Source organism: Trichoplusia ni, chromosome 5 (assembly GCF_003590095.1).
Source record: "Trichoplusia ni isolate ovarian cell line Hi5 chromosome 5, tn1, whole genome shotgun sequence".
In the NCBI taxonomy this organism is placed as follows: Eukaryota; Metazoa; Arthropoda; class Insecta; order Lepidoptera; family Noctuidae; genus Trichoplusia; species Trichoplusia ni.
Window position 1 is genome coordinate 16041615 of NC_039482.1, and position 20627 is coordinate 16062241.

The 20627-nt window shown below is 36.9% G+C and overlaps 2 protein-coding genes across 7 annotated transcripts in view; both read left to right on the plus strand.

The window, feature by feature from the left end:
- Window positions 1-936: 936 nt before the first annotated feature.
- Window positions 937-20627, plus strand: part of LOC113493743 (protein EFR3 homolog cmp44E) — a 29205-nt gene continuing 9514 nt past the window's right edge. Inside the window, exons 1-11 of one of the 6 annotated variants that reach the window (XM_026871741.1) lie at window positions 1389-1456; window positions 4824-4872; window positions 14891-15095; window positions 16321-16471; window positions 16941-17093; window positions 17227-17325; window positions 17623-17768; window positions 17941-18019; window positions 19154-19307; window positions 19391-19461; window positions 19695-19892. In XM_026871741.1, coding sequence (XP_026727542.1) covers window positions 4848-4872; window positions 14891-15095; window positions 16321-16471; window positions 16941-17093; window positions 17227-17325; window positions 17623-17768; window positions 17941-18019; window positions 19154-19307; window positions 19391-19461; window positions 19695-19892 — 1281 coding nt within the window. In that variant the 5' untranslated portion in view covers window positions 1389-1456; window positions 4824-4847. The other 5 variants (XM_026871742.1, XM_026871737.1, XM_026871740.1 and 2 more) reach the window with 5 other exon arrangements.
- LOC113493744 (cyclin-L1-like) lies at window positions 1934-3565 on the plus strand. Its single transcript, XM_026871744.1, has one exon. The coding sequence runs from the start codon at window positions 2234-2236 to the stop codon at window positions 3488-3490; it is 1257 nt and encodes a 418-aa protein (XP_026727545.1). The 5' UTR covers window positions 1934-2233; the 3' UTR covers window positions 3491-3565.

The following is a 20627-nucleotide window of genomic DNA, read 5'->3' on the forward strand; positions in this document are numbered from 1 at the left end:
AATCCCTTATTGCGGGAGTCGTGTTTAAAAAAAAATAACCAGTGAAATCTCGTTTCTTCACAATAGGATAAATACCTTTTGCTAAATATTTTACATTTATTATTATTAAAAAAAAAAAAATTTTTTTTAAACGACTCCCGCAGTTAGGAATTTAAATCCTTGTTTCGCGGGAGCTTCACAAACATACAAATCACTTGCACAATGACACCCAGTAAACCCAAATCGTAGTCTTTACGTCAGCTACTAGTTAGCACGCCACTGTACCGCAGCCAGCTCGCGCCGGGCGTCGGCGTCGATTGTCCCCGCTCCACCCACGACGTGTCCACTAATAGCTGATTAGAAAATAAAATATTACATTACTGACCATATCTATAAGACTTTCATATTAGATGCAAACGATAAGTATTCTAGGACCTAGTTGTTAAATAAGATTAGAAAATGCATAAACACGTGCTGTTAACTGGACGAGAGGAATTATTTGTGATGAATATTTTATTGTTTAAACTTTAAAGATATTTAATCAATGAATAACTAGCTGGCGACATCGAATGAATACAGACATGATACGACAAACAAAAAAGAAGCCGAAATAATGGTGCAAGTCTAGAGAAATGTATCTAACTGGATTTATTACTAAAATGAGTCAAATTAAATACCTTTTTTGTCAACTTGTCCTTCTCAATATTCAATATTTTACATTTGTATCAGATCTGGAATCTGAAATTCAATAATCTAAAGTGGGAATAATTCTTTGCTATCAAGTAAAGTACCTCCACAGTAACGCCATCTCTTAATAAGTGGCTATAAAGAACAACGCCACCTAGCGCCCAGTAGCAGTATCACAGTCGTAAAATATACACTAGCGCCTCTGGTGTTAAATTAAGAGAAACTCGAAAGTTGAATTTATGTTACTGCGCATTATACGACCGATTTGGCGAGGCTTCCGTTGTTAGGGACGTGAGTAGAATAAAGTGTATTGTAATATTGCCGCCTTCGATGTTATTATGATCGCATTGACATTCAGTTTAGATAAAAAAAAAACCTTACAATCTACTAGCTTCCGAAATGTGACACCGTTGACCCAAATTTTGTTAAATCTAGTCATATTTTAAATACCAACTATTCTTATATTTTTGATTACATACTACCTCTACGAAATGTTTATTTTTATAAATATATTGTGTAGTGTGAAGTATTGAAGCCCTGTTAATAACGCCTCGCGATTATTTCCAATTAAGTGTTATTATATTTCTACTCGGATTCAGTGTCGTTAATCTGGTGCAAATTAGTTGAAATTTTCATATTATATACTAGTTGCTAATGTTTTCTTGTTGATATATTTATAAACCTGTTAATTCTATACCCTGTAAAATGTCTTTCGTGAAATGTTGTTTTGAAGCTGGAGAGGGCCACGATTTTTTGGACTCATTCGTCCAAAAATGTACGGATCCTGGATGTAAGTATTTTAGATAAACGGACTATTAACTTAGTAACAGAGTTATATAATTTAATTAAGCATAGTTGGCGCGCCGTCAAGCTCGCTCTATTGTTATTTCCATCTGCATTATTGATTACTCTCTCGTAATTGCCGCCAAGCGCTCAAAGCGCAGCTAACTTCATGCATGTGTGAGAATCAATAACTATCATGTAAAAAATTTGTAAATGAAATACACACTTTAATATTTAGGAAATATTTTTTTTAATATTAATTTTAACAATAAAATCTTCTAAAATCAAATCTAAACTTTTAAGTCACAATAAATCTCTTTCAGCTGTTTAGCAAAACATTGACTCTGGAACGCGACTTTAAAAAATCGATCGACTGACTCAGAGACGGTGTCTTTTATTCTATTTTGTTATATAAATATTGTCCAGTGTAGTGATAGTTGTAGTTTTTAATACCAAAATACGACAATGGCTCAGGGTATGTTATATTATGATTCTTTTCATATTCTATTCTAATATTCTCGTAAGAATTTTGTTTACAAATCTGGACTTTGACATATGTTGGGTTGGTGGCGCCATCTTAATTTTAGTGTCAATCGTAGTCAACAAAAGCGTGTTTTCATGGAGCTCACTGGAGCTCACCCTGTTTTGCGGTTGATTGCTCTCTAATTATAATTAAGCCTGCGTAGTATTCGTAGATAATCAGTAAATAATGTAACTTCGAGTAACACTTGATAAAAATAAGTTCGTGAGTTATTTAAAAAGTGAGTAGTTGCGTATCGCCAAAATGACGGCTACAACATTGCAAAACCAGGCCAAGCTGACCCCAGCGGTGCCGCCTAAGCCTCAGAAAACCTACGGGAAGATCGTTCTAACGTTATACAACCTCCTTTTGCCGGAGGCCGTGTTTAAAGAAACGCCCTCGCAAGCAGATGGCCTTGACGTCGAGACCGAGACCGACTTACGTATCTTGGGATGTGAGATGATTCAAACAGCTGGCATCCTGCTCAAACTGCCCCAAGTTGCCATGGCGACAGGACAAATATACCTCCAGAGGTTCTACTACTCGAAGTCTTTTGTCAGATACCCAATGGAAATTATGGCCATGGGTAGCATCTACCTAGCCTCGAAAGTCGAAGAGAAGCCGTGCAGGATCCGAGACGTGATCAATGTGTTCCACCACATCAAGCAGGTGAGGGCTCAGAAGACAATTAGCCCTCTGATAGTAGACCAGAACTACATAGAGTTGAAGAATCAAGTTATTAAAGCAGAAAGGAGGATTTTAAAAGAGCTGGGATTCTGTGTGCATGTGAAGCACCCACACAAACTCATTGTAGTCTATCTGCAAGTGCTCACATACGAGAAGAACCGCCAGCTTATGCAGATGGCATGGAACTACATGAACGATGCTCTCCGAACTAATGTCTTTATGCGGTTCCCACCTGAGACCATTGCCTGTGCTTGCATTTATTTAACAGCAAGGAAAATAGGTCTTCCTCTGCCAAACAACCCTCATTGGTTCCTGCTATTCAAGGTTACTGAGGAAGATATTAGAGTGATCTGTGCTTGCATTCTGAAGCTCTACAAGAGACCTAAAGTTAATCCTGAGGAGTTAGAGAACAAAGTGGATATGCAACGCAAAGCATACCAAGCTAACAAAGTCCTTCAGGCAGCAAAAGAACGAGAGATCGCTAAAGCAGAAGAGAAGAAAGTAGAATCTCCCACTCCTTCAACCTCAAAGGAACCAAGTAGGAGGGAGACTAAAAAAGACAAGTCACCGAAAACCCCACCGTTATCATCTAAATACCACAGCAGTCATAAGTCAAAGAAAGACAGGCGGTCCCGTTCTCCATATGAACGTAAGAGAGAGTATTCTAGCAGTAATAGCAAGAGACATAAGTCTCGATCCCGAGACCGTGAGTTGGACCGCTCCAGGGAGAGACGCAATGATGACAAGAGAGGCCGCGGGATGTCCCGCAAGTATGATGACTATGACCGATCTAAGTCCAGCCGGGACAGTAGGGATGACAAACGAAAACATTAGAATTTTAACTGTTAATGATCAATGAATATGTAATAGATTAAGGTTGAAATAAAATCCTGTTCAATTCAAATTTAATTGTATTTTTTTCATTTGTAAAAACCTTGTTATTGCTACTGAAAGCAAAACAGCTCTAATAAAATCATTAAATATAATTTTGGACAAAAATTGCTCTGCTCTACAGTCTTCACAATCATCATTATACAAAATGAATCATTCACAATGTAGATATTATACATTATTACATAAGGTCTTTATTATTGGAAACAAAAAATATAGTAATAAAGTACCTTGTATATTATTTTCTATGATTGATGCATGTCATGCATTGCTTGGCGCCAGTCAACGTCTTTCGGTCTTTGAATGTTTAATTCTTTCATAGATTTAAGCCTTGGCCTTCAAACAGATCTTAGTTACTGTAAACAGTTGCCTTGAATATGACAATACATCTATTATAGAGGCCCGGCTGAGAAGCTAAAGAAATGCCTTGGAGAGACTGTTTTAAACTCCGAGTAAATAATAACCGTGAGATATGTACATTTCCAAAAATATTAGATTATTTCTTTTTACTCTTTCAAATCAATAATCAAATAAATGAAACATGAAATTGTGCACAGTTAAGTGACGTCACAAGATTTTTGAACTTACGTAAAAATCATTTTTGGATACTTTACTTTTGAAAGGTAAAAACGGAGCCTTTTTGGCTGTTACTAAGGCTCCGCTGGTGGTTAGCCACCAGGCTGTAGGTATCTTATGACCTGTGACAGCATCAATTATCTCAGATGACGTAGCTAATTCTGTAGCCGCTATACCAAAAAAAAATTCTTCGTTATACGTCAGTACGGTCATAATGATCACAAGCCTTATGTTAAGGGAACCTTCGTGTTGCGACTTCGCAAGTAGCCAATTTGTTACATGAAAAAATAAAATAAACATTTTTTTTTTTTATAAATCTATCCAAGACAGTTTAATAGGGATGATGACAATTTTTTTTGCAATGTCTGTCGTGTAGTTTTTTGTATAATAATGGATACGTATTTTTTAATTTGTCCCGCAAACATAAATTGACCAAATTACAGTGAGTGAAACTTACGCGTGTCGTCACGATTGTGTATAAATTTTACCATAAATCGTTACGTCACAAGCCCCCTCTCCTAAACTTTAAAGCGGTTAATCTTTGTCAATTCTATTTTTTCTGAAAAAGGAAAAAATACGTGTCTCATACTTTTCAATTATCTAACTGAGGGACTAATGAGATTTTTTCTTTTTATACCCAGTCATCATCCCTATTAGATTTCAGACAAATAATCTATAATGACAATACATCTTATTATAGAGGCAGAGTTGACGAGCTAAGGAAATGCCTTGGAGACACGCTATTAAAAGTTCGTACGATATAATGAGTTCCTAATCTCAAGTTAATAGTTTTTCAATTGTGATATAGCTATATACGTTGTATAGTACCTATGTAGGTATTATCTAGTGAAATAGATAACTGCAGATAAATGCAGACTATGTAATTTATTGTAGTAGGTAAGATTAATATGGTAACTGTAAATAGATTGTATTTAGTTTTTGTTATGGTATCAATCAATTAGTACTGGTGATTTATTTTTGGGGTATCATGGGGAGTACATGCCCAAAGAGAAAAGAGGAGTTAAATAAAATTTTCACATGGGATGTATTTCAGTTGTCCTTGTCACAAAAAAGTTTGTAACAGTCATAAGTTAGTTGGGTGACAGAGAGTAGGTATCCTCAGATTTAATTGTTACGGTGTCGCGAGTCCGATTCGCGCTTGACCGGTTATTAACACGTTCAGTGCCACCGACTCTCCCGGAGAGTCCACGTAAATTTTATTCCAGTGCCGTAGACTCGCCTGGCGAGTTCAATGAGTTTGCTGTTTTTTTCCAAAATGCATGTGTATTTTTTGCTTAAAATAATACTGAAGACCAAATATAGCCCAATCTAAAGAATTACGTGGTGGGCCGGGTGTTTAGACCCAGTTTATAATCGAAAGAAAATAAACTATTCTGCTATGCCTTGAACTCGCTAGGCGAGTTCACTGACATAGATTCTCAAACTTTTATTAATGAAACATATATAATTATGGTAGATACTTTTATTTTAATTTTACCAAAAGTCACATTCACTTGCAAAACAACGGCGGATTGTGTTCTACATCTTGTAGGGCTCGAACTTCGTGTTATTATATAGGCAAAGGAATGGACTACTGGAATACTTCCTTCATATTCAATTCATGTATGTATGTATGTATGTATGTATGTAATTTGTTTGTATTATATTGTGACAGCGTGCTGCTGGGGAGTTTGTTGCGCCGTTTCTTCATCACAGCTAAAGCACTTAGGAAGCGGTGAAGGGTGGGCGATAGCGCGGGTGCTGTCTTATGTTCTTAATAAATTTCGAATGTATTCAAAATGTAATTTTACTTAAAACATTACTATAACATAACAAATTGAATAATCATAACATATTTAAAAGTTCTTCGAAACTCCACAATAAACATTTTAAAACTTCTCTGTTTTTTAAACTATATTTAAAAACAACCTGTTTATAAAACAATATTAAATATTTAAAATATAACCTAAACAATTACCACTATTTATAAGATTGACTGCCACAGCAGAAATTACGAAACAAACTTACCTTTTTTTTTATCGGCAGCGTTTCTTGCCATTTTTATATGTTAAATTAAACCGTATATTAGTTAAACACTTTTTAATTGAGTTCAACACGCAACGTAGACTGTCACGGCCACAAAAATAACAAAACATTGTGTTTACCCTAACCCAATGCCACTGAACTCGCGTGGCGAGTCGATGCAATTCATGTTACAGTGCCGGCGACTCGCCTAGCGAGTCCAACGTAAAATGTAGGCGGCATCTGAGTAAACATCGTGAAAATCGTAGTGGTAATGAAAGTGTTAAACATTCACAGCGAAAAATAGCGAGATTAATTTGATAAGTCATAAGTAGGTATAATAATTTTCCTCATCATAATAATTAGTAAATATTTCCTTGTAGCCCGATTAGGCCCATGCCTGGGACGGAAAAATATGGTTGATTTTTTATAGTAGCACTTTCATCGTCTGTAAACCCCTGTTCTTTCGTATAAACACTCAAAAAGGTCTAAAACAACAATACTTGGTAAACAGATAAGTTAAAAGAATCATTTTTGTATCTATCCAGTTGTAAATAGTGGGGGTCTATTATTATGGTTGTGGAAGAGTGACAGCACGATACACGCCGTAGAGCGGCTTCTCTCTCCCACACCCTGGACTGGGCCGTAAGCACCATCCTACCGTCCAATTTCAATATGAAATTATTTTTGAAATCTTTTAATTTAATCGCTAGAACTGTAATAGGTATTATATTTATGATAATTATTTATCGTGAACAGTAAAATTAATCATAAATAATTGACTCATCCATGAGATAACACGTATTACGTATGTAACTACTATTAATAGAAAATACTCCGGAAGTCTGCCAAATGGGAATTCTTTGCCGTAAATAGGTATTATATTTGCACTTACCTAAAATAACGTTACCTAATATAACTGTTTATGGGAATGCATTTAAGATCAGGGTTAATTCCTGCGCCATTTCTGACCTGGCTTCCATCCAGAAACAACTCTCGTGTTCTCAAATTGTTACCTAAAATTACTTTCGATTTCTTCTAACAATTGGCGCACTAGGGCAGCCATCCCTTTTTGTTTCGCGTGGAAAAGCTGATGAGGAATGAGCCGAAAGCCATGAGCAAGTGTAGAGTGATATTGTCGTATTTATATTGACTAAAACTATTTAGGTCTCGTCCTTGCTTTTCCTGGACGAAAAAAAAAAACGATTTCGATTTTCGGGAAGTTTCTCCAGCATTTAAATTCGTTCGATTTCAGAATCACTAGCTAAATTCCTACCTGATATTAGTGGATCAAAAACTCAGCACTACGTTGAGATTTTGGTTAGACTATTTGGCGGCTTAGAATACTTGGTTAACCTTAAAGCATGGTCGTGGGAAAAGACTATTCAACTTGTTTACATACAAATACCTGAGTGATACCTAAGTAAGTGAAAGGAGGAGCTCAATACCTTTTTGACATTCGTAAATCAGGCATTACCTATGTCCAAAAAATATGCAATTTTCCGAAACGCACGTGCCATAGGAAGCTTGCCAATTAATTCAATACATTCCACGTATGATTCTCCGCTCCCATTAAGCAGAAAAAGTTTTTTTACGTTTGATCTTACTATGAATAGCTGAAAGATCAACAAACTACAGAGATGTCACATGGCACCCTTCAGGTCATCCCTTTCCAGCCACCGAGCTATTTCGGTGAGTGGCCAATGATTTATATTTAGCTAGTTTGTTCCGAGAGCGCGGTCCACACGCTCCTATCGATTATAATTTTAACGGTTTAAAATATTGAGGTTGTTAATTAATTAATTAGTTGGTAAAGTTAAAGGAGTTTTTTTTTTAATCTTATCCTTTTAGAAGTTGTTTTTTTAAGGATTTGCTTTTGTTTTTCGGAGAAGTTAGATGGATTTCGTGAAAGTGCATTCGTGTTGCGTTTGTATGCGTTGGATAATTATGATCTCATAGACGTAGCTATTCTTCAAGAACGTTGTCTAGTTATTCTTGTGGGTAAAATGACCAGTCTTTGGTCTTTCAATTTTGAAACAACGTTTTCGTCATATCACGCGATTTACTTTTCTTATGCTCTAATTAATTTTGAAACAAGTTGAACTTGTGTTATGTTTTTTAGGCCAGGTAAATATTGACTTTGGCGTAGATTATCATGTTTTACGTAGAAAAAATGATAGATTCAAATCATAATGTTGTTAAGATAAAGTGGCGTTCACACGTGTGTTATTTGCCCAATATTTTTCTGCTTAGATTTTTATTTACTAAAATTCGGGCTCTTAACCAAAAGGGTAAAAATGGAACTCTATTACTGAGGCTTTACTCTCATGAACAGTTATATCTAGATAGTTAAAATTCTCACAGATGATGTATTTTTATTGACGTTTATAAATCATCAACATGTTATGTACATAAGATGAATGTATTAATGTGATCTTAAAACCTTGTGTTTTTGTCTCTAAGACAATTTACTTAATTTAAATAAAAATTAACTGCCTAGTACTAGCTTAAAATCATTTTTTACGATGGTATGGTTTAGTGATCAGATTTCAAAGCGACCGTAGCCCACTAACTTGGCTAAAGACACTCTTGGATTATTTTCAGCTGTGCTGCTTTCCTCGCGATGTTTTCCTTCACTCATTTTACCTAGTTACAATTTCTAATATCCGCTATTAAATTAATAACATATAGTGAACTTAGTTATAACACAGCGATAAAACTGTTTACGCTTATTCAATGGTATAATCTAGACTAGACACAATATCCAGATAAACATGCATTAGTCATAGCTTCTACATTTCTAACTGAAAATATAGATCGTATCAGCTCAGTTAATGTACCGATTTTATATGCGATTTCTATGGAAAAAGTACATTAGCTATCCAAGGTTTCAATGTTGGTCAATCTGGGGGCCTTTTCAATGTATTATTGTGAGAAAGAGACACCACTCTACAGTGTATAGTGTTGTCTCGAACCAAAGTATGTGAAATACAAAGGTAATCTAAAAAGTTTTCAGTATTTACTGGTTAGCTGCATTTGAATCAGTCGTGATTTCGTTTTGTAATTTAATTAATGTGTTATCTCAAGTGTTGTTCTTTATTAGGGTTATCCTTGATAATGTTAGGAATATATTGGCGTCAGGATTTTTTTTCTATTTTGTTACTCACTCGTTCACTTTGTAGAATTACTAGTCTTGCTCGCGGATTCACCCGCTTACATGTCTCTTGTCGCTACAAGTCTTCGTGTTAATCCAAATTTTCAGCCGAGACTGTAAAAAGTTTTATAAAAATTGGTCCAAGTGTTTGAGTGTGTGGAAATAACAAACAAACGCACACTTAGAAAACTTTGCTCTCTACAGCAGTGTTACATTATCATCCATTGATCATTCGCAGTTAGTTTAAGTTGGACTTTGATCACCTTTGACCCATAGTTTACTATCAAATACAACATACATTGTCCGTGTTTTATAAATACTTGTCAAGTATTATATTCTCTATTATATTTCCCACTCGCCATTCATACTTAATTTAAAAGACCAATGTTTGATATTAAAATAATTCTAGCGGCTTCATCCCAATGATTGTGATACTGCATTTGGTCCTGGAAACTCCTAAATCGATGATGATAAAGTTGAAAGTTTCAGTGTGACATTAGCTTAATTAAATGAAAGGGAACTTAATCTGTGACAAACAGAATAGAATATTCTTTATTGCACACCACATACATGACACACTAGTACAGGATTGGATGCAAGGAAATAGTTACATGGTGACACAATAGACAGTCTTCTAAAAGCGATCGTTTACCGACATCGTTCAAAACAAATTTCATCTTAAGCGCTAAGTCCAGTGAGGGAGCGAAATCCGGTGCTCAGTCTGGCTGAAGCGAAACCTTGCTAACATTAAGTAGGTCACCTACATTCGTCTCCAGCAATACTAGTTCACATATTAAAATGAGATTTCGTTTGAATATTTGAACCATTCTCTATTCGAGGAAGGCTATAGGATAGAAAACATATACTGCAATCGATAGAAACGAAAAATCAGGGCCCCGATTCTGTTATTTTACAATGGCCGAAGAATGAATGGCAATTAGATTAAATTTGAAATTATTCCTATTCTCTTAAGTATTTTGCCAATACCGAGTGTACCGTCCCGCACTGAATTTCCAATTATTATGTAGAAAAATTGATATTTTAAGCCAAATTTCAATCATTCATCGGCCATTGTAAATAGCAGAATTGGGGCCAGGGGTCGCAGCTATTATGATCTTGTATTACTCAAAAGTAACGTAGTATTAAATAAAGACTATATTTACTTTAAAAAAATATGTTCGAAGTAATCATAAATCTTGTGTATCAGTGTGCATGCCGCCTTGTTTTGTTATCACAGCTCTTATCGGTAGTGATCCCGCAGTGCTCAACATTCAATCGTGTCACACAGTCCCCTCGTAACGTGTCTATTTCAAAAGAAATCGTGTTATCAAACAAGTTACTTCAGTTGTTATAAGTTTCTAAATTAGATGATTGTGTTTAAATCACTTCTAAGAGAGGTGTTGTGATTTTTTTTAAGTGAAACTTTCGTTCAGTGTTTTTTAAATTTATTTTTAGGTATTCAAAGTTTTAGTTGTGTTTGGTGTGTTTTCTTGTCTTGGTCATTGTCTTTTTTATAATTAAATAGGTAATTTAAGTTACTAAATAAAAGTTTCTTTAGAGGAGTGGGATCTTGGCTGGGCCTTATTATGATTTTTAGTTTTTGTTGGAACAGGTGTAATGATGAAAAGTTTGTTTTGATTTCACAATCGGTGATCTTTAAAGGATTTAGATTAATTAGTGAGTCAATAGATAGAATGCTAAGTTACAAAGATATTTTTTTTATTAGTGATTAGTTTGTTTCTTATTTAATAATATCTAGGTAACCTTTGACTTTACCAACTGCTTGACTAAGAAGTCAGAACATTTTTTTTTTAATTGCTTTCCATTTTGTTGTTAATGGAATTTACACATGCATTCTTATTGACTAGAAAGTAAAAAAAAATGTGTTTTTATAAAGCCTATAGGCTCAGTAATAGTAAAACTCTTATTACCTTCTCACGCCATGAGTTTATATGAGTCTGCCTATTGTTAGACATTAAATGATCTAGACATTCTAGACTCATAAATTAAAAGAACGTACAACTTCACAGCAAAACTAAAAAAAGATAATACCATGCAAGATGACAAAAAGACGGTTAAGTTAATCGAGATATCTAGTGATGTGTATCGAAGTATCGATATAGTAGTGTTGTGTTCAACTTTAAGTGCTTAATAAAATGTCACCGATGAGGAAGATAATACATCGAGCGTGTTTCGTTGTCAGTCGGACAGTGTATATGACTTGTAAGTATTTATTGGAGGGCAGTAAATCATTATTATCTCTAATTTTATGGTCCTTACCAAGTAATATGGCTATATCCTAAAAAGATATATGTATATGGCCTCTTTCCATTATAGAGAAGTTGAAAACCACGCAAGCTCTTTGCGGGTTTGAGATTTCAGATTCAAAATTTTGAAATCCAGGTTTCTCAGATGATTTCCTTCACCCTTAAGTCTGGGATGTGTTAGAGTATTTAAGAAAGTAAATAGATATATCATTGGAAAGGTCACATAAGTACTTTGCTTGGGTCAGGATCAGCTGGCGACAATTTTGTGTAGGGCCGTTTTTGTCTGAGTTTCAGTATAAGAAAAAATGCTTTTATGGTATTGATAAGTTCCTTGAATAAATACCTAGTATTATTCAAGAAAACTTTTGAAAAACATGTCAAAATATTTATAATGTGAAGTTCCTTCCGCGTTCTGTCTATCAGTCTATAACACTTTTACGGGTAAATTATTCAATCGATTTCTATTGACTTTACCGCTCTATTGTCCGCGTGTCAAAAACTAGGATGTTATGCACATTTTTTTTAGAAATATATGTATTTTGTTAAAAAAAAATGTTTGTCATTATCGTTTAGAAAGTAATGAACACATTTTGTGTCAAGAATGTTGTTGTTATCAGATCTTACAAATTATACTCGATACTACATAATTGTTGATAGCAAGACTTATTGCTTTTCATGTAATGCAACATTGTTCTTGCGAACCAATTAAGGCTTGTCGTAACCGATTAATGAAAGAATGGGGAGTCCTTAATCTCCTAAAAATCTTTTTGAAATAGGTTTTAATTTGAAGTAGGCCTTTTAAAAGCTCTTTTAAGGGGTTAGTATTAATTACGAGTTGCGCGGTACAATGGTATTATTATGGAGAAGAATCTACAAGAAACACAAGTTATTCAAATTAAAAGTTTTAAGCTTTTTGCTAACACGGCCATGACGTTAGATTTTATTTCTAGAAATTATGATAGGTAAGTATTTTTCAGTATGAGACTGTAAAAAGTAGCGCAGGAACGAGTACCGAAAGAGACTTATTTGATATATCAGACCAACGCTAAAGAAAATAGTACCTAAGTAAGACCTTAGAATAGATATAATGCCAATTAGGTACCTAAAGGCATTTTATAGAATACGGAAAATCAAAAATTAAAATGAAACTTCAAATACCTTCGCGTTTTAAAGTTAATTTGCAACGTTTTTATTATTGACTATAGTAGCGTCCAAATTGTCGTTATCATGTAGAAGAACTAGCAAGAAATACCACAAATCTTAAAAATAACATACCCTGCATTAATACCGGCATCTAAATCCTTAATCATAGCAAGACGTCGGTCTGTCATCGTAACATATGTTCTTATCGCGTTTGTAACTACAGCCATGACTCGTGAATATAGTATCAAACGTTAATGTAGGCCATACTTTTGGCAGTGACGTCGTTGATTCTGGCAATCGGGGATGGCTTATCTATAGACCAATAGATTTGTATGGAGTTGATTATGACGAATAAAAAACGTATTTTCATCAATGACTGTTGAAAATCATTAGTATGTTTGTTGTAAAGTACCGTAAATGCAAAAATGGTACCTTGTTACTAAAGCTTTGCTGTGTCCATCTTTCTGTTACCGGACTATCTCATAAACCGTGATAGCGAGGCAGTTTTTTTTTACTGATGATGTATTTCTGTTTCCATTACAACAACAACAACAAATATGTAATAATATTTACTTCATAAACTTTGTTTTTCTTTATTTATTTAGGGTCACATAGTGGTTTCTTAGGTTTACGCGAATGTTAGACAAACTAACACCTGCAAAGGTGTCGAAACGTCGGGAACTAAAATCTAAAATTAAACCGCGATAAAATCCTTAAAAGTAGTTTCATTTCAATTATTTAGGGTCTTTTATAATCGCATTGCATATGCCAGTCCCATAGTACCCTAAATGCACATCAATCATATCTGGGCCATGAACCAGACTCTTCGCAACATCGTTATTTGGTTGCGTACTTCATAAACTTAAGGGGTGAACCTACTTTCTTTGCAAATAGTTTTTTTTCACCTTAATCGTACCGATATGTCCGATTCGCACTTCAATGGTTTTATTTGTAATTTTTGACACTCAGGCTGCGAAATGCATCAGTTATGCGTCGTGAGAAGAATGTTTTTTAATTTAGCTATACTTAATTCTTGTTCCTATGAATCCTTAATTAAAACCAGCCTAAAGATTAGCTATAAAAAAATTGGCCAACCCGTTTCAAAACCAACTGATAGAGGCAAACGCCTATTGGACTTTAAATAGTCAGGCGCTCCCGATAAATACGCGTGAGAAAACTGTTGGTGATTAACATTTGCAAGTTGTTAAATTCTTTGGTCGGGTTAGTTGTAGTTTGAGTAATATATTAAATATTTACCTAAAGAAAAACAAAGTTTATTAACTTTATATTGTTTGTTTAATGTGTTACCAAGTGCTATTTACTTGTGCTTTGATATCATGAGAGCCTATACGTACTTACGTAGAAATGTGAAGATTATAGTGTGTATTTAATGGTATTGATTAATTAGTAGTTTTAAGCAGATTAAGATCAAGTAGAATTCAGTACTATAGGTTCTTAGTTACAATATTTCCGTGTTAACGAACCTAGTATATATTTTAAAGACCATTCGATCTTTGACCTAACTTTGATTTCAGAAATCTCTGCTTATTATTGTAAAAGAAATAAGATATATTATTTTCCAAAATATTTTCTCCTTCCGGTTACCAACTATAATTATCAGACAGAGATGTTTATATTATCTATCATCATACAATCAAACATAATGTATTTTAACAGCCTACGTAATTTAATGTTTTTAGTGACCATTTTCCTCTACATTTAAGTTTGTTTTTCCTGTTTCGCTGACGGTCGGCCCAGGTGGGTCAAAATGTATGTAGTCATAGCCTCATAGGTATGACAGGTAGGTTTGACGGGCTGGGTGTATATTTTGGCTCTCGACGCCGACTGTAAGCATGATACCCGCCATATAAATTACTTAAACGGTTAAGTGCCATTATGTTTAATCTTATGTTGTTATACACCTCGAAAATCTAAATCTAAATCACCATGTATTCTGACTGACCTGTTGGTCCTGTGGTTAGTGGCCCTGACTGCTATTCCGAAGGTCGTGAGTTCGATTCCCACCAGGACAAACATTTGTCTAATAAGCACGATCATTTTTTCGGTGTTTGGGTGAAATTTATTTATATTATGTATGTATTAGTTATCAGTTGTCTAGCACTACAGACTAGATGGCGCTGTATGAAATATGTGGGATATTACATGATCCTTTTTGTCCAGGCTGCTGCGGCTGTTGCTCCGCCCTCCGGCCTCACTACAAGCGCCTCGTCGACAACATCTTCCCCGCCAACCCTCAGGATGAGCTCGTCAAGTCCAACATGGAGAAGCTCACGTACTACTCGCTCACCAGCCCCGAGAAGCTGGACCGTATCGGGGAGTACCTCTTCCAGAAGGCTTCTCGCGATATCTATAGGCGGCGACATGGGTGAGCTGGTTTCTTTGTTATTTTTAGGTTGTGTAATTGTTTCTCAGTGTGTTGTGATATTTTGCTCTTGGAAGTGGCTGTAAGATCAGTTTAAAAAGTTGTGAAAATTGATTTGATAGCGTCTGCTAAACATCCTACTGATTGAGTGTTGTGAGCAAGGAAGCCTTATAATCAAAGCGTTTTATTTTTAGGAAGATCAAATGCGATTACTGCGTAATAAGTAACTTTAGGTAATTAGCAGGTATTTCTGTTCTGTTCGACGAATCCTTAGGAAGTTGTTTGTTTCTTTGATACCAGAATTAGTTCGTTGGGGTTTCAAAAAAACACGACGTTTTGACGCAAACCAATGTATGTTTAACCCAAAAAAACGTTCCCGATATTTTTTGACGGACTAATCATTTCTTTTTATTTTCTTTAGCCAAAACCCTAATATTACTTTAAGACTTAGCGGCGGCGACAGACCTTCAGAGCTGCTCTGAAACAAGGTTTAACCTTAACATATCTCGAACTAACTTTATCACAACATTATCGATAGAGTTTAACTTCTGCCACTTCGGCTTGACAGTTTTATCTGCCGCTTCAAGATCCTAATTCGTACTTGAGAAACATGTTTAACAGAACGTATTTGACTTACACAATTTATTTTAGGCGAAGGAAGAAAAGGCGGGGATAGATAATAACTAACTTAGGAATTCTAAAATAATTGTCATCTTGGATTGATATAAAGTCTCCAATTGAATTCTGTTAGTTGGTTAAGGCATTTTCATTTCTTTTATTCCTTTGTCTCCCGCTTGCTATGGGAAGTGGAACATTTTTTCGTACTCCTCCTCTTTACTATTTCTGATTAATTTCGTTGCGGGTTCCAAGGCAGTTAATTGTTCCCCCTGGGACACACCGAACTTAAGTGTTTCGGTAGTTTTCGTTGGTTTCATTGTAGATCCTGGCTTACAGGAGTTGCAATGACAGGCATGTGTGGCGGGCTAGTCCCATTTAAAAAAAAAGGCATTTTCATCTCACACAGATTTAGGTCTGATGAAAACACAACCTTAAGTCCGAGCAGCAAAAAACGCCATGTAGAATGACTGTAGAATGCCGTACGATAGTGGTTATCGTCTTCATCAGACTATCGCAGATCAAAGTTGGAGATAGGTCGTACCGGCCTAGTATCAATACACGTCATGACCAGAAAATATTGTCCCACTTAAATGGGTATGGCCCCTTCCAGTTTCGTGATAATCGCGATGGAGGCTATGGACCAGCTGCTGGTGGCGTGCCACTCGCAGACCCTCAACCTGTTCGTGGAGAGCTTCCTCAAGATGGTGCAGAAGCTGCTGGAGTCCACCGACCCACAGCTTCAGATCCTGGCTACGCAGAGCGTAAGGATCTTTATATATTGTAGAGTGCATGTCATAGTATTGACGAAACTAAAGCGAAAATCATTTCCGGAGTATAGGCTAATGTTATAAATTGAAGTAGAATATTTTAGAAAATATGTTATTGTGTACGTTTTCGTTTTTGATATTACATTCGATAAAATGTATCAGAACTAAACTGCTCGGATAGCCGAGTGGTTGAGGTCACCAAACCGAGTTCGATCTCTGCTTCAACAAATGCTTGACCTGAGTCTTTGTGCATGAGACTTTAATGTTATACACATATTCTTTAGTGCAGAATCGTATAAAGAAAAGTTATTTTTTGTCCTAACGGATTACATCGCGTTCATATTGTTAGTCTCGAGTCGACATAGCCCTTCTTTAATATCTTTTCCTTCTGTACCTCAGTACTATTCAACTATTGCTCAAAATCTTCCATTTTTTCTATAATTCTTAATAATCCTATTACCAGTTCGTAAGGTTCGCCAACATCGAGGAGGACACGCCGTCGTACCACCGGCGCTACGACTTCTTCGTGTCCAAGTTCTCGGCGATGTGCCACAGCAACCACGCGGACACCGTCACCCGGGACAAGATACGCCTGGCCGGGATACAGGGGCTGCAGGTATGTACCTGGGAGTTCTGGATGCCTGGTATCATGCCTTAAAGTTTGACTGCACGGATAGCCGAGTGTCAACCACGTTAGTCGTTGTGGACGTAGTTGGAGAACTGGTTGAAAACAATTTTAATTGTTTCAGGGAGTGATAAGAAAAACCGTGTCCGATGACTTGGTGGAGAACATTTGGGAGGCTCAGCATATGGACAAGATTGTACCCTCATTACTTTATAACATGCAGGTCAGTTTTTCTAGGATTAATATGCTCTCACTAAACGAATGGGTTCCTTATCTAAAAAAGTTCAAAATACTCTGAATTTACCGCATACCTTAATTCAATACACAAGGAAAAATGTGTAAATTGTAGTTCTTATGACACTTTATTTTCCCCTTTATTAGATTTTTAGGTCGTCAATTTAGGTAGCTTTATTTTGGTTCGGCAATTTTTGCATAAAACTTCACTTCATCTCTTATACCCTTGACGTGGAAGTCTCCAGCTCTTCAAACCATAGCTTAAGGGTCTGTTTGTAACCACCAGACGGCGGAGAAGTACGAGACGGTGTCGTGCATGGAGGGCGGCAGCGGCGCGGAGCCCCCCGCGCGGCTGGCGGAGGCCTGTCTGCGGGAGCTGGTGGGCCGCGCCAGCTTCGGGCACATCCGGAGCGTGCTGCGACCTGTGCTCACGTTAGATACACACATACATACATACATACAGCTTGTTGTACTGCAGTGGGCCGCGCCAGCTGCTTCCAGCTTTTTTTTTATATCTTAGCTCGTACAATATGTAACTAATCTGACAGGAAATGAGGTGTTTTGGCTTTCTACAAAAGTTTTGAACAATAATTTCTTTCCACAGTCACTTCGACCGACACGAGCTGTGGATTCCGAACGACTTCGCGGTGCACACCTTCATGATCATCATGTTTTCGATACAGGTGAGACCACAATAAATACGGCCATGAGCTCAGGGTGGGGCAATCAACCTATCGCCCCTCTCCCTACACCGGTATTTTTTGGTGGCAGAACCTATTTAGCACTTGTTCTCCAAATTATTTTTTGGTTTGGCGATCCGCGTTCTGTGTATACTTAGACGATTTTCGCGCATGGTTATAATAAGCGAAGCCACGTTTTGACCCGCCGCTGCGAGCGCAGTTTACGAGTTTACGCTGGAATAAAAGCATTTCTGAAAAGTTGATCAAACCCGCCACTTCCATCTCCTTTCTTTGTAACTTTCTTTCGGATATTATGATTGTTGTTAGTTACGCCTCTTATAGGTCAGAGCCAGGGTGGGGCAAGCGCTCCAGCTTGGCCCAGTGTGGCTACGCCCATGTCACAGGCCTGTCCTCTAGAACAGCATTCATAGGCATTTTCCTTTTACTCGAATATGTGTGACTGATTACGTAGATAGATTTAGGTATTTTTTTTTCAATCTTTCGTTTTTGTAAGTGAAAACCTTATGCACATATTACCGATTCCAAAGAAATACTCTACATTGTTTACTCGCATTTTATTATTTTTTGGACTTTAAAAGAGACTGCGACCTGAGTTTGTTTCAACATTTCTTCTCAGGGTAGTCAGATAGGAAATATCGACTCCAGCGTTCGCAAAAAGACATGTAAAAGTGATGATATATTATACCCTATTGGCAGAATAAATGATTTTTTTTTTATTAATCTGGTCCACCGATCTAATTCTAAAATAAAATCACTAGATAACGACTTGAAGACAAGACATAATAAAAAAACCGCTTTCGGTCTGTGATATCGCGTCGGTACTTTGGTTAGCAAAGCGACTGATACGATGAATCAGAAGTCGTAATTAATTCGCGGAAGTCAGCTTCGCTCCTGAATAAATTAAATAGGGAAACAAATTTTAATGGTTTTAGTCACTGAGAGTCCAGCATACCTCTTCGTCTTCCCTAGGGCAAACGAAGTTCATGAGGATGTCCGCTGGGTCAAAAAAACTCATGATTACGGGATCTAAAGTTTGCAAGACACCTAATACAAACGTGATTGTGTGTCTCAGTGGACCTCAAACACTTGAATCACCTTCGTCTTTCGTTTCTGTAGGCCCAGTACTCGTACAGCGTGGTGGAGGCCCTGATGCAGCATCTAGACGCTGCGGGTAGCGGCGGAACAGACCCGAGAGCCAGGACCCGCGTCCGGGCCGCCAGGGCCACCGTGCTCAGCAACATCGTGGCCATCGCCGCCGGGGACAGCGTTGGTGGGTCACACGGACACTTGCCAGACAGACGAGCAGACACACCGTCTGACGTGGATGTATACTGATAAGCGTGTTGATTGCAGGTCCATCAGTATTGGAGATCATCAACAACTTGCTCACCAACCTGAGGTCATCTGTCGCTAGGGATTCAGAAGTAAGCTACTTTCATATTTGGTAAAAAGTGTTTTTATGATTGTTTTAATACCACCAGGTTAAGAATAATGAGTAACTTGTAAACTCACAATCATTCGTCGTTGAAAATCCGCTGTAAAGTTCACTATTTGTTCAGGAATTTACGAAACCTCTGAGCGAAACTGTTCATAACACACTTGTTTCAAACACTTCTTTACCCAAATACTAAAATGTTATATCTTTCTTCGTTTATAGCAAAAAGAAACCGACGAGAAACTGTACCAGGAAGCACTCATCAACGCTCTGAAAGAGTTCGCGGACCACCTGCCCGACTTCCAGAAGATCGACATCATGATGTTCATCGTGAACAAGGTGCCCAGCATCCAGCGCGGGAACAAGGGCACCAAGGCTGATGCCATGCTGCAGAGCATACTGCTCAAGTCACTGCTCAAGGTAAGGAGAAAAAATCATGGTAATATTCTCCTAAGGAAGGGTGAAAACAGATTAAAAGGGGTCCAAAATGTATTGGAGTTTTCGTAATTTTAAGAACAATATTGCAGTTTCGGGTTGACCTCGACCATAGGAACCATTTAGGTCCGTAAAATCATGGTCCTACGACGCACCCTTTCAGAGTTATGGTCGTCGGAATGTTAAGACACTAAGATGTTTTTTTCTCTCTTTTTATCGTGGTTTTTACACCACCTCACAGTTTTCGACTAGAGCAACAAATTCTCTCCTGAAAAGTTTTTAATCCCAGCTATCGTTTTGGAAATATATGTAGGGTGTTCTAGATAAAATGAAGAAATATTCAGGGGGCTATCATTCGGAAACGGAGCGTTTTAGGAACATGCTTCTGAAGACCTAAATTGTTTCTATGGTCAAGGTTAATAAGCTGCTGTAATAAAAATGGCCAAAATCTGAAAAAAATATCCTGAATTTTCTTCTTTTTGTTTGCTTGCTGAAAATTACGCGTGCAGTGATTAGTGCAGTGCCCTTAAGCGTATACTCCAACACCTAAAATTCCTCACCTACGACGGTCTTAACTAAAGATATGGCATAAATTAATATTTACGGTTTAGTTTTCTCCTTATTGCAACTGTGTACGCTCTGAAGTCATTTAGAATCGTATCACTCGTTTCGTACCGAAGTTAGCGGGCCCATATCCTTTCCCCCCGTATGACGTACCCC